The sequence below is a fragment of the Mus pahari genome, chromosome 4 (genome assembly GCF_900095145.1).
Source record: "Mus pahari chromosome 4, PAHARI_EIJ_v1.1, whole genome shotgun sequence".
In the NCBI taxonomy this organism is placed as follows: domain Eukaryota; kingdom Metazoa; phylum Chordata; class Mammalia; order Rodentia; family Muridae; genus Mus; species Mus pahari.
Genome location: NC_034593.1, coordinates 110,597,441 through 110,610,580, shown reverse-complemented (window position 1 = coordinate 110,610,580; position 13,140 = coordinate 110,597,441). Strand labels below are relative to the sequence as shown.

Genomic DNA, 13,140 nt, shown 5'->3' with positions numbered 1-13,140 from the left:
ACTAATGAGAGTAATGAGCACCTTCACTCCAGACCACAGAGCTTAGGTGTCACAATGACCCTGTCACAGCCAGCTGTAAATCTCCAGAGTGGCAGAAAGTCTGCCAAAACCTTCTGATCCTTGAAAAAAAAATAGCCTGCTGACTACTCTGCCAGAACCACCTCTATCCAAGATTTCCACGCATTGCTTATAGTCATGGGTTCCTACAGGCTCCTAGACCTCTCTGTGTAGCCATAGAGATGCACATAGGCCAGTCCCAAGTGTAAAATGGTATAAACAGAGCTGAGAAAATAGCTCAATAGTAAAGAGCACTTGCTGTTCCTGCAAAGGATCCATGTTGGGTCCCCAGTATCTATGTAGCAGTTAACAACTGACTGTAAACTCAGGTTTCAGAGGATCCAATGCTCTCTTTTGGGCATCAAGAATGCACTAAGCATGCATGTGGTGCATGCATGCACATAGGCAAACACTCACATACCTAAGCACACACAAAATAAAAAATAAAATACATTTAAAAACAGGAAATCAGTCAACACTTTTAACAGTTAGCTTTTAAAGGTAGGCAAGCCTGACTTCTTTCCTGTTAAAATCATAGTCCGAAGAGATCCCCAGTCCTCCAGGGGCTGTCTTTTATGCAGGCAGAAGAAAAGGGAAATAATTCAGCCACTAGTGAAGTTTTCTGGTTTTGAATTGTTAAGTGACATCTACATAATAAGTTGAATGAGGTCAGAGGAATCACATCATCAGGAATCCTTAGAGTCAGTGTTATTAGCAAAGCCCACAGGGAAAGGGCCACTGATGCTGGTCTCCACGAGCCGACATGTTTTATCATTATGTAGTTTTTGTATGTTGAGATTAAGCGAAGATCCCATGGCCCTGGTATGGTGATACATGCCTCCCACCCCAGAACTTGGGTGGCAGAGGCAGGTGGATCTCTGTGACTTTGCGATCTGGTCTACCTATTGCGTTCCAAGCTATAGCCAGGGCTGCATAAGTGAGATCCTTGTTTCAAAATTTAAGACAAAGGGAAGAAGAGATGGCTCAGAAGTTAAGAGCATTGACTGCTCTTCCAGAGGTCCCGAGTTCAATTCCCAGCAACCACATGGTGACTCACACCAGTCTGTAATGGGATCTGATGCCCTTTTCTGGTGTACTACAGTGTGCTCACATAAATAAAATAAATATAATCTTAACAGAAAATAAGACAAAACAAAAAGATTCAAAGATCTTATTATTCAAGACAACAAGAAAAGATGGGTTGGTGTCCTAATGACCCTATCACATGATAACTAGACTCTTAACAGTTCCTTTTGACCCCGTGACCTGTAATAACGCATGCCACAGTTTAATCTCTCTCTGGCCCCACCAACCCTGATTGTTGCCTACTGTTGATCTGATGATTTCTTTTTCTTAATTTCCCCTAACATGGTACCTGATGTAATACAGTAAAGATCTGGTCACTTAAAACAAGCATTGTGTGAGTATATGTGCATGATATGTATGTATGGGTACACACACCACAAACACACACACTTGTGTGGAGGCAGAGAATACTTTTTTGGAGCACTTCTCTGCCTCTGCCCTAACACGGGTCCCATGGATTGAACTCGGGTCATAACACTCAGGTTGCAAAGCATCTCTTCCTGCTGAGCCATCTCACCCCAGAAAGGCTCTGCTACTTTCTTACTGCAACAAAGTAACCAGGAAGACCTGGTTACACTGACAAAGTAAAATAAGGTTTCTGGGCAGTGTTCCCAGATTCAGCAAACTAAAATATGGAATACCCAATTAAATTTGAATTTCTGATAAGCAACCAATAACTTTTAGTATAACTATCATATAATAGTTGTAGTGGGATATACTCAATATTTATACAGTGAGTTGTTCATTGTTTATCCTGAGACTCAGAGCTTGTGGTTAGCTTATATTCATCTAGTAACCCTATCACAAGAGAGTTCTACCTTCCTTCCCCTTTGGGGGTGGGGGTGGGGAGGTTAAGACAGGACCTAAGAAGGGAATGTTGGAGGAGTTGCTCAGACCCATGCTACTGGCAGAAAGATCTAACCAGTGGCTATTACTGTGTTCAGTGGTCTTCTCAAGGATTGGTTCCCACTTGGCTTTTTAAGATGTCAAGAGATAGTAGCCACAAGACAATTGCCCCCAGCAGTCCTGGCAATGTGAAATCGATCCCTGCCCAGCCCTGTCCCAGCCTTTGGTGGTTACGGAAGGCCTGGTACTCACAATGTCCCAGAGGAAGTTGGTCAGCCAGTAGGTGGTGGGGCTCACACCGCTGATAAACTGCAAATGTTTAGCTTTTGTCACCCTCTCCTGGATCAAGTAAAGGACAAAGCTGGCTGGAACGAAGGACATGGCGAAAATCACACATATGGCAACCACCGCATCCACAGAAGTAGTCAGTCTGCAGCAGGGTCAGAGATAGGGAACATCAGAAACCCAGAGCAGGCTCTGGATAGTACTCATCCAACACCACATTGTGTCCTTAAACCCTCGTCCCTAGCCTGAAGCTTAGCATCCTGCAGAATTGCCTTAATCAGGGTTAAATGCACAGTTTTGTGGGTTGCTTTTGGGGTTCATGAGTATATCCTAGATAATCTTTCTTTTCCTTACATTTCTACTTGTATATTATGGTATACATAAATGAGCATCTGCAGCAATTCTAAGTTCTTCTTAGCTCTGAGTTTTTCTTCAGACTCTCAGTTTCCTGCAGGCATAGACAGGCTATGAAATCACGTGTCCGGGGGAACGATCACATGAAACTCAAGGGAGTTTATATAAGATTGGTCTCTGGAACCACACAGAAGGCTTGGCAGTAGGGAGACACTGTATCCTGCCTGAACCCTAGGAGGTTCCAATCACTTCTCAGAAGTTTGCCCTTTCAAAATGCTTCTCCCAACTTCTCCTCTGTGGGCCTTGAGTAGGGCAAATGGTTTAACCCAGCCAAGATCAATGCTCTTCCTGCCTGAAGCTGAGACATACGAGCTCCATCTTGAGGAAGGCAAACAGCTAAAAGTCTGGCGATCTGAGGGAAATTAACCAGAATCTAGAACTACGCCAGGGTCATCAAGGAGCCTCAGTGAACCCTCCAGGGCCTGGCGTGTTCTCTGTGTACTGGCAGGGAGGTTACGAGTGTAATTCGGGAGGACCTTGTTATCAAGGGCCCAAAATGAATGGCCATAAAGTGTAAGTTTACTTTCCAAATAAATGAAAAAGGGAAAGAACAGCCAAGCAATTTGGTCCAGGAAGCATTTGAAACCAGTACGTCATATGATCCTGATTAAACATGACCACCCAGCCCTGAAACTCTCTACACTGAGAAGAGAAAGAACCCTCCCTTTGGTTTCCAGAGAGAGAAGAAGATGGGAAAGATGCCGAGAACAGCTCACACTGTGATGTCCGAGAGCTGCTCCTTGGTCAGGTTCAGAGGCTGGCTGATGACAGTGATTCCATATTCCTCAGGGTCCCTGTCCTTGGGCAGGCTGGCCCGTAAGATGGCGTTGTGAGCCACATTCAGAAAGCTGACCAGGGCATGCCAGCCCTTGTTGTTAAACCATACCTAGAGGGCAGAGACGGGTGAACTGGAATGGGCCTGGCTACAATGCAGGCATCTGAGAGGGGGCTCTAGCAGGTTGTTTAAAGGAAAATGAGCATGTGTGAGGTGGAGAAAGACTTTGGCAAGCAAGAATTCCACACTCCAGAAGCTGGAATGGAATTTGATTACGCAGGGTACAAAACAGTCAAATAATGAGCTCACAGGAATTTTTAGCTTCAGGTCAGGTACCTTAATGTTGTCTGTGGTCTCAAGATGTTTGAGGAAATCTAACATTTCTTTGGAGGCCTCCCTGGTGATAGGACCCTTGAACAGCACAACAAACGAGAAACGATTTGTTTGTTTTTTCCTCCTTCTGTAGTACTTAAGATAATTTCCATCTCTTAATATTTAAACAAGTCAAAACTTCACTCCCAAAGGCTTTACATACCCCGCTCACGTTCATCATCTGGCCAAGGTCACTTAGAAAGCCAACAAGTGCTTCCCCGCTGATGGGGATAGCGGGGAGCTTTCCTCCAATGGAAATTCCCCCATACCTACAAGGCAGTAAGAGATCCCCTGTCAACGCCATGATGCTCATGCCCAGTAAGTGCCATCTCAGCCTCCGAAGAGGAAGTGGATGTGGGGGGCTTTGCCTCGCCAGCAAATAACATAGGCATGGTGGTGCAAGTTTTTAATCCCAGCACTTGGGAGACAGGCATATCTCTGTGAGTTCAAGGTCAGCCTGGTCTATATGGTGAGTTCCAGGCCCATACATTTCTGGTGTCTGTCTCATGGGAAAAGCAGGACCTCCCATAAGACAGCATTTTGAAATCTTTTCAGGTCATCACTGTAAAACTGACTCTGAGGAAAGAGTGCCACCTACTGAACTGAGCTCCGCATGTCCCCCAAAACTGCTGATTCCCCAGCCTTAGTCAGTGTTGCCCTAACATGTTTAACTTAAAAAAAAAAAAATGAGATTGCTGTATAGTTTGTGAAATCATGTTATCTCCAATCCCCAGCGTCAACTGATTTAATGATCTATCAGTCACACCTATAAATTATTTCAATGCCCCCAAATAGTTTCTTACCTCTGTTCATTGACCCAGAATTTGCTCTTTAAGCTGAAAACCAAAATAAAATCATGTAATAACTACCATCAGAATAGCATTAGCACTACATTTTCTTTCTAATCATTGGGGTATCTCAGTTCTAAGGATGCTTCTGCATTTCTTGATATCTGAACAATGTAGTGTGTAAACCATCATGCCTGAAGACCCAGGCGATCCCTGCATAGACAGAGGACTGTTACGTTCCAGCCCTGGCTCTCTCAGTTGCCTCTTGCATGCTGGACCTAGAAAACAAGGCCTCGTGCTGAACCAGTGAACCCATTCTGGACCTAGAAAACATGGCCAACAATCATGCTAATGTGTAGGAAAGCCTGAAGCTCTCCCTCTTTTATAATGCACAAGAAATTCTAATAACCACCTGTAGCCTTGGGAGGAGTTCTGACTTTTGGGCCTTTGGAGGTAAGATAATGTGGTAAGAAAACTCTAGTCCCTGGAGTTCAAGCTGGCCCTGGACTGCCACTGCTAAGTAAAATATCAGAATTTCCATAATGCAAATTTGCTACTGAGCCAGGTTTGGAGTTGTTGTTGTTTATTGAGTTAATGAATAAACTCACCCTCTGCTTTGGTTTTTGGATGCTCTTTTTGCTCACTGCCAGCTTGGCCCCGCCCTCCTGGTAGCTGCTGGTACCATCTGCTACATTCTCCAGCCTTTAAGTCCATCTATCACCTATCCAGGCTCTGGTATAGGAAGCAACTGTAAGTACCATTAGCGTTAGACAGTGTGCTTCATTTGAGAGCCACAGACCACGTGGAGACTACATCTCACTTTCTTAAGGGTCTTTCTGGTAGATGCTTTTACTAACCTGCCTGCCGTTTGTTCGTGCCAGGGTGGCTTGATGGCTTTCCAGCCTAGGCCGGGCTTGATAAGAGCAGCTGCAGAGCTGAGAGTTCTAGATAGCAAAGTGTCTGTGGATGTGTTCAAGGGTGGTGGTGACAGGTGATAATGAGGGTGACAATCGCTGTCCCCAGCTAGTGCCTGACCTGGCAGGGACCCAGACATGGGCCCTTGTCTTTCCCCTTCCAATCTCCCTTGGCTTCTCTTTCTTTCTTCCTCCACTTTTTTTTTTTAAGTTTTTTTTTTTTTAAATGTGCACTGGTGTTTTGCCTGCTTGTAATTCTGAGTGACTGAGGCCAGATCCTCTGGAACTGGAGTTACAAGCAGTTGTGAGCTACCATGTAGGGGCTGAGAATTGAACCCTGGTTCTCTGGAAGAGCAGTCACTGCTCATAATGCTGAGCCACCTCTCGAGCTTTCTCTCCCTCCACGTTTACTCCTCAACCCCCCACCTCTTCCTCCCACCCCCTACAAACTTTAGCTTTCTTAACTCCTTAAGATATAAGGCTTCCTTATTGAATACATTTTTTGTGACATCTGCAACAGTGCCTGGGAGAAACTTCGGCTACTTATCTTTAAACAGAAAGAAAGAAAGCAATTAGCCTTGAGTAGCTTCTCGTGGGTTCACACCTCAGTTATTTCTTCTGCTGTGAGACCCTCACACTCGGCTGCCACCTCACAGTCAACAGTAGTCAAAGTCAAACTGACTTTCTGGCACAGTTGATGGTGTCACCTGGCAGCTAAGATTTCAAGTGTGACAGGGTCACCTACCTGCTTCTTATGAGAGCAGGGTACGTTTTTACCAAGTAGTCGGAGATGTTCCTGTTCGTGAGGTCTTGTAGGACTTCAGTGCTGCGCTGTGTCCTCTGGGACAATAAGAGACATGGTCAAGATTTAGAGAATGAGACCTTAGAGTTTGTGAAACTGCTGTTCTTATCCAAAAATTACTGTGGACTCGGATGCGAGGAAACACTAAAGGCAGCCCTGACAGCTTTCCAGTTCCTGCATCAGTGATGTGGGGGTCAACACTGATCCCCACCCCCATTTTTTCTCAGTCCATTCATCACCAGAGATCTCAAATGCAAATTCTCCAACACATTTGTCTCTTCCATGCTGATCCTGTTACCCCAAGCTCAGCCACCACCTAGACCTTGCCTAGACCTTTCTAGAACCTTCCATACTGCTTCCACGACTCCACCCTTGAACCTCCACATTCTGTTCTGCACCCACTGTTAGGCTGAGTTTTATAGATAAAAATCATCCTCCCGTCATCCCGTGCACCTGCACAGTGCTCATCACTCTTGAAACATCGCTAGTCGAGACTCACTGCCCCGACTCTGTCCCTTGTATAACATCGTCTCTGTGAAGGCCTTCTCTGACTTGTTGGCTTTCACGCTCCCAGTACCCAGCATGCAGCTATCAAATAATATATGATACCCTGCTCTCATAAAGAATCTAAGAGTGGAAGGTAATCAAGAGATTCGAGGGGAACTCAAGAGTGCTAGATTTTGGCCACCAGGTGGCAATGTCCCACAGCGTTGAGTTCCTTGGGTTAGTGTCTGAACCCTTCTCTTACAACACATGGACTCTGGAAATCATCCACTCATTGGGAAACCATCCAAGGCAGGCTCTGTACAAGTAACCAATCAGAGAAAAAGTCAGGCTCTCCTGCCCTCGAAGGCACTCCCTAAAGCCTCCATGGGGATTTGTCTAGAGCACATAGCTCTAAATAAAGCACTACTCAGGTACCATTAATGCCGCTCTTGCAAAAGATAAGTTGCTGGCTGTGTGTGTTCATGTGTCTTACATACATAGTCCATAGGCACATAGCTTATTTCCCATCCTTCCTGCTCCTTTCCACCCCATCCCTCCCCTCTTCCCTTCGGAAAGCACAACTCCCGCTCCAGTTGCACCAGAACCCCACAGATAGCATCTGGTACACAGGCCAGCACACCTGTTTCCTTTCTTGTGATGAGTATCACAAGGAAGGGCCTTATCAAGACAGTCCTCCACCAAGCTCCACCAAAGCTTAATTAAAGCTGTTAACCCATATGTAAATATTTTAGCACTTGACCACACATCACAGCATTATTTAAAATGGAGAGAAAAAAAGAATTTAAATCTGAACGATCAACCATGGGAAATAATTTGAAATCAATCGAAACACAGGAAATAGTCTGCAGTTGTTAAGATGGTGCAGGTACCTGTGGGGGTGGGAGCCCCCCAGCACCCTCGGGGCACTCGGGCAGCATGGTGAGCTTCTCTCTGGTGCTGCACTTGCAGGAGGGTGAGGGGTGGGCTGCTGTCCATTTCTGCTTCTGGAACAGGTGGGTGATGTTTGGAGACACAGAAGGTGTCTTCCAGGAAGTTGCATTAGCGCAGGGGTACTCCCTAGTGGAAAATGAGAAAATATCCCACAGTCAATCCTGATGCTTAATCCTCCTCCCCGCTGGGAAAAGGGAATAGCTGGTGGCTATCTCTTTCTCTGCCTTTCTCTTCCTTGCAGTCAGGAATTTCCCACCCTGGGATTAGAGTCTATTTAAGGACTATCAGAACTGCAGCCAGGCTGACAAAGCACGGACTAGGGACTAATTTGTGGACATTTTTTTTTTTCCTGACTAGTAGCTCTTGCTGTTGAGAGATGGAAAAAAATAACAGGAGACTCTGAAGTGTGTCCATGCTGTTCTTTTGCAGTAGCTTTGATAAAGGTTGGATGAGAGAAGGTGCTACAATATACCAAGCTCTGAATTCCTGGTGGAATTCAACCATCTTCCCAAACTCTTTTCCAGAGTTACAACAATGATTGAGAGCTGACCATAGACGTAATTCCTGGCATTCAAGGTCCAATTATATAATATCACATCCTTCATCTTCTTCCATCCCAGTTTAGAGTTTTTTCTTCCAAATGAGTTTGGGCAAATAATGCCAAACAATAGAATATGTCTACATTAAGACACAGAGCTGTCAAGGATGGAGGCTTCCTCGCACGAGAGGCGAAACTAGGTAAAGGCGGATCAGTCACACAGACATGACCCATATACCACAGGGCAGGATTGAGGGGCCTTTCCCAACACTTGCTCCCAGGGGAGCTGTTGGTGTTAGCTTGGGACTTACGGAAGCCACTCTTCCTTTAGACAACGGTTGCCAAAACCTGGCCTGTTCAGAAGGACATCTGCCAGTACTTCAAGCTGTTCATTGTTGGGTTCGTCCATGCTAGAAAGGGAGAGAGGCTCACCTTGTAGTCAGACTGGGACAGAACGCACAAAGCACACTAACATGTATGTAAGCGTTTGCTGAATGTGTATTCCATGCCAGGCATGCTTGTGAGGCACTGAACACTGACTTAGAATGGTTTGGGGGCTCCTGGAAGTGGGATAGCCTACCACACACACCTAGACGTCTGATGGCCGATCATCTATGCCTCAAAAAGATGGAGCTTCAACCCCCTTTTCCAGGCTTCCCACCCTCTTTCCTTGCCTGCCTTCCACTGGGTACCATATTGCTAAGCAGTGGCTGCTACATTAGCTTCCCTTTTAAGAACACCACCAAGACTTTTTCGACCTTGGAGAAGATTCCAGGGAAGTAGGGAGACCAGGGCCCTTCTAGCAGCCATACCGTCCAGGAATATCACATGCTAAAGGATAATAGTGATTCCTGGGATGAATCTACGCACCTGAAGAAGGTATATTGATGCCCATACATCCAGGGGTGAAGGGTCAAAGCTGGAAAATCACCAAACGGAGGCACAATGACTGAAAGCATCAGAGCCAAGAACACAAAAGTGGCAGGAAGAACAATCTGTAGGAGAATAGCCATGGAGTCACAGGCTGAAGAGCTAGAGATACACACCCTCGGGAAGACATCCAATGCACATACATGCACACATACCCATGCACACATGCGGCACAAACATCCTTTTTCAGTATTTCTCCTCCACTTCGTATTCAGACACCAGTAGTAAAGGACAGGCTTCTTGGGGAATAGCACGGGCAAATGTAAAATGCAGTATATGTAGAAGGAAAAAGTATATTCATTCCTGTACCCAGAGATAAATCTGAACATATGCCATGCTCAGCCAGCGCCTAAAGGCAAGTCTAAAGAATGACTCGCATTACCTGCTTCTCTTTGACCCAAAGTTCCTTTTATGAGTTGTACTGGCTGGGTTTGTGTGTCAACTTGACACAGGCTGGAGTTATCACAGAGAAAGGAGCTTCAGGTGAGGAAATGCCTCCATGAGATCCAGCTGTAAGGCATTTTCTCAATTAGTGATCGAGGAGGGAGGTCCCCTTATGGGTGGTGCCATCTCTGGGCTGATAGTCTTGGGCTCTATAAGAAAGCAGACTGAGCAAGCCAGTAAGGAACATCCCTCCATGGCCTCTGCATCAGCTCCTGCTTCCTGACCTGCTTGAGTTCCAGTCCTGACTTCCCTTGGTGATGAACAGCAACATGGAAGTGTAAGCCGAATAAACCCTTTCCTCCCCAACTTGCTTCTTGGTCATGATGTTTGTGCAGGAATAGAAGCCCTGACTAAGACATGAGTGGAAACCATCTAGAGAGGACTAGGCACACAGCTGAACTGGTGTACAGTGTTTGCTCAGCATGCATGAAGTCCTGAATCCAATCTATAGCACCGCATAAAGTTGAACTTGATGGCACATGCCTTTAATCCCAACACTCAGGAAGTGGGGGCAGGAGGATCAGAAGTTCAAGGTCATTCTTAGGACAGGAAAGATGGCTCAGGTATTAAGAGCACTGGCTGCTTTTCCAGAGGACCCAGGTTCAATTCCCAGCTCCCACCTGGTGGTGACTCACAACCATCTGTAATGGGACTGACTGATTCTCTCTCCTGGCACGCGGGTGTACATGCAGTCAGGATGCATACATATATACAAAATATATGAATAAATAAATCTTAACAAAACTTAAAAAAAAAAGAAAAAAGGTCATGCTTAGCTACATAACAAGTTTGAGGCCAGCCTGGGGTACATGAGACCCTGTCTTAAAAGAGGACAATGGCCTTGATCTTATGTCATAAGAAAAATGAATGAAACATATAACTTTACCTTTCATGATGAGAATAGAAACCATAGTGGAAAATATACTATCCTATTTTTGACTCTAAGTGAGGCCCAATCCTTATAAAGAAGACTTGCAAATCCCAGAATCAAAATAAAGGTTTGCCAAGGAAGAAGTATAGCTGATAGAGGCTCAAGAAAGTGTACCGGGAAGTGTCTGACCCCCCCCCCCAAAAAAAAAAAATATTCCTGAGAAGATGGAAAGTCAGGATCAGTAACACACACACACACACACACACACACGAGAACTGAGTCAAGCCCAAGCTGGTCACCATGGGTACCTGAGCCACAAAGTCCTTGCGGCTGCGGACGGCGTGATGGAATCGCTTGACTAGCAGTGCCTGCACATGTTGAAGAATCAGCCGAGCACCTGTGTTAAATGGGACACCGGGGTCCTCTGGCTCTGGGGAAGGTTGGCCCTTGGGAGGATCCACTTGTCCTGGGGAACAGGTATGTGGGGCCTGGGCATGCCGCCTGAGCTTCTCAGTGGGAGCCGAACAAGGGTGGCGGAGACCCGCTTGTTCTCTTTTCTGCTGAGTGCCACCTAAGGGATATTGGATCGATAATTAGAAAAAGACAAACATAAGAGATGTTGCTGCATGCATTTTTCTTCCTTCCAACATCAGTTACCCTTCATTCAGCAAGCTCACTCAGCTTTCTCCAGATGGACCAGGCCTGTGTCCTACCTGCCACATGAGATTTTCATGCGATCAAGTAACGCAGTGACCTCAGGTGCTTTGTCAAGTATAAAGATCCATTAAAGCCTGAGCTAAGAGGATTTGTGATTGCTACCATGGGGGGGGGGTCTTCCTAAGTCTTGATCATAGATCACATGCTGTGCAAAGACTTGGCATGCAGCATTTATTTAATTCTCTCAGTGATTATAAAAGGTAGATTATTATTATTATTTTACATGTGGGGAAACTGAGGCATGAAGAGGCTAAGTACCTTCCCAAAAGTCTTTTAGATATCAAATTATGATGCTCAGGTTTGATGCATGGTCTACTGTACTCCACGGCTAAACTCTGAACATTGATTTTCCACTGTCTCTGAATTACCCACCTCTATCCCCACCCTGACCAGTCTTCAAGGTTTGACTTATCGTTTTCACAGGCTACTTATTAAAAAGGAGCATGCTATGCGGGTAAAAGGCCCCTACTTTTTAAACCTATGCAGCTTGTAGTATACTTTAATGTGTTTTCATTCTTGTCTTGATTAATGTGAATCTTGGGCTTCAGATGGGTTGAGCAAATTCAACTTCCATCTGCATAGAACTTGAAAGAGTTTTTTGACCTCCATGGTAAGCCATTCCTACCCTCTGCAGAAGACTCCCCCCTGCCCCCTCTGCCAGGATGACCACCTCAGCAGGCCTACCACATGACCTAAGCTGGAACACGTATGAGCCAGTATCTATGGACGTTGGTAATTTTAGGCATGGCAGATACATGCTTGGTCACTTAGACCCATATTTTCTTAGGAGGTGGCAACAGTTGCAGAAATTCCATAGGGAAGAAACATTGCATAGGAAAACATTACAACGTGCCACACCGGATAGGAGGAGGGCACTAGCAAACCAAGACACCCCAGAGAACTGTTTGCCTCTGAGCAGGAGCGAGGTCCAGTGGGCCTTTTTAAAGCAGAGTGAGTGCATGCCTCTTGTTCTGTCAGAAGTGATTTGTGTTATGGCGACAGGGTGACCATTCCCTCAGCAGTAAGTCTGTAACACCCATCATGCTTTGTGTGGCCACAAGGAATCAAGCAAAGGGCCCAGGCTGCCACACAGAGAAGTGGCCAGAATTCACAGGAATTTTGGTCCTCGCCATTTCAAAGTCCAACAGTTACTAACTGAGAGCTTAAGAGTGTTTTTTAATCTTGATTTCAAGGGGGTTGGGAGGCTGGAGTTGGCATCTGGCTTATATTAACTGTCAGCATTCTCTCTAAGGACTCTGCTGGCCATCACTCATGGAGACAAGCCTGGATCAGAAGCCTGGTAGAGAGGAGGGCAACGGTGGTGACATGACAGCGAAAGGGAGATCAGGAGAGTAGGAGGTGAATTTGGGGGGGGTTGGGGGGGGGATCTACCAGTCTGTCATGGCTAAGAATCTTGATCCATCCAGATTGTTCCTACCTAGCCGAATTCGGACTCTTACCCACAGGCTCCGAGAACACAGAATGCATTACTTGGGCCTCTGGCGCTGAGAAGGGTGAATGGCTACTTCGGTACTTATTTCCTAAGATCAAGTCTGGGGAAATAGGGGACAAGCCTCTGGGTCCGGCACCATACATACCTATAAACATAGAGCCCGATCCAGCATCCTCTGTGACCTTCAGGAAAATCTGTGAAGACATGAAGAGAGGATTTGGTTCAGGCACTCCTGCTTCTAGGAAAATGTAAACCTGGTTCCACTGTGCTGGGCACTGTCTCACCGTGGAAGAAATACATTCTAAGTATCTGAGAACACAGGCTTCAATAAATGCACATGAGGACCACAGCTGCAGAAAGTATGTACGCGTGCGGACCGAGGTAGGAGGAAGCCAGCTGAAGACAGAGAGA

At 45.9% G+C, this 13,140-nt stretch overlaps 1 protein-coding gene across 1 annotated transcript in view; it reads right to left on the bottom strand.

The window, feature by feature from the left end:
- Abca4 (ATP binding cassette subfamily A member 4) overlaps positions 1-13,140 on the bottom strand; it is a 128,214-nt gene that overhangs the window by 26,296 nt on the left and 88,778 nt on the right. The window contains exons 26-36 of the mRNA XM_021195907.1: positions 12,875-12,923; positions 10,868-11,130; positions 9,185-9,309; positions 8,626-8,724; positions 7,716-7,902; positions 6,283-6,377; positions 4,639-4,671; positions 3,999-4,104; positions 3,800-3,874; positions 3,405-3,574; positions 2,242-2,419 (exon numbers count right to left, since the gene is read on the bottom strand). Coding sequence (XP_021051566.1) covers positions 2,242-2,419; positions 3,405-3,574; positions 3,800-3,874; positions 3,999-4,104; positions 4,639-4,671; positions 6,283-6,377; positions 7,716-7,902; positions 8,626-8,724; positions 9,185-9,309; positions 10,868-11,130; positions 12,875-12,923 — 1,380 coding nt within the window. The remainder of the gene's footprint in view (positions 1-2,241; positions 2,420-3,404; positions 3,575-3,799; positions 3,875-3,998; positions 4,105-4,638; positions 4,672-6,282; positions 6,378-7,715; positions 7,903-8,625; positions 8,725-9,184; positions 9,310-10,867; positions 11,131-12,874; positions 12,924-13,140) is intronic.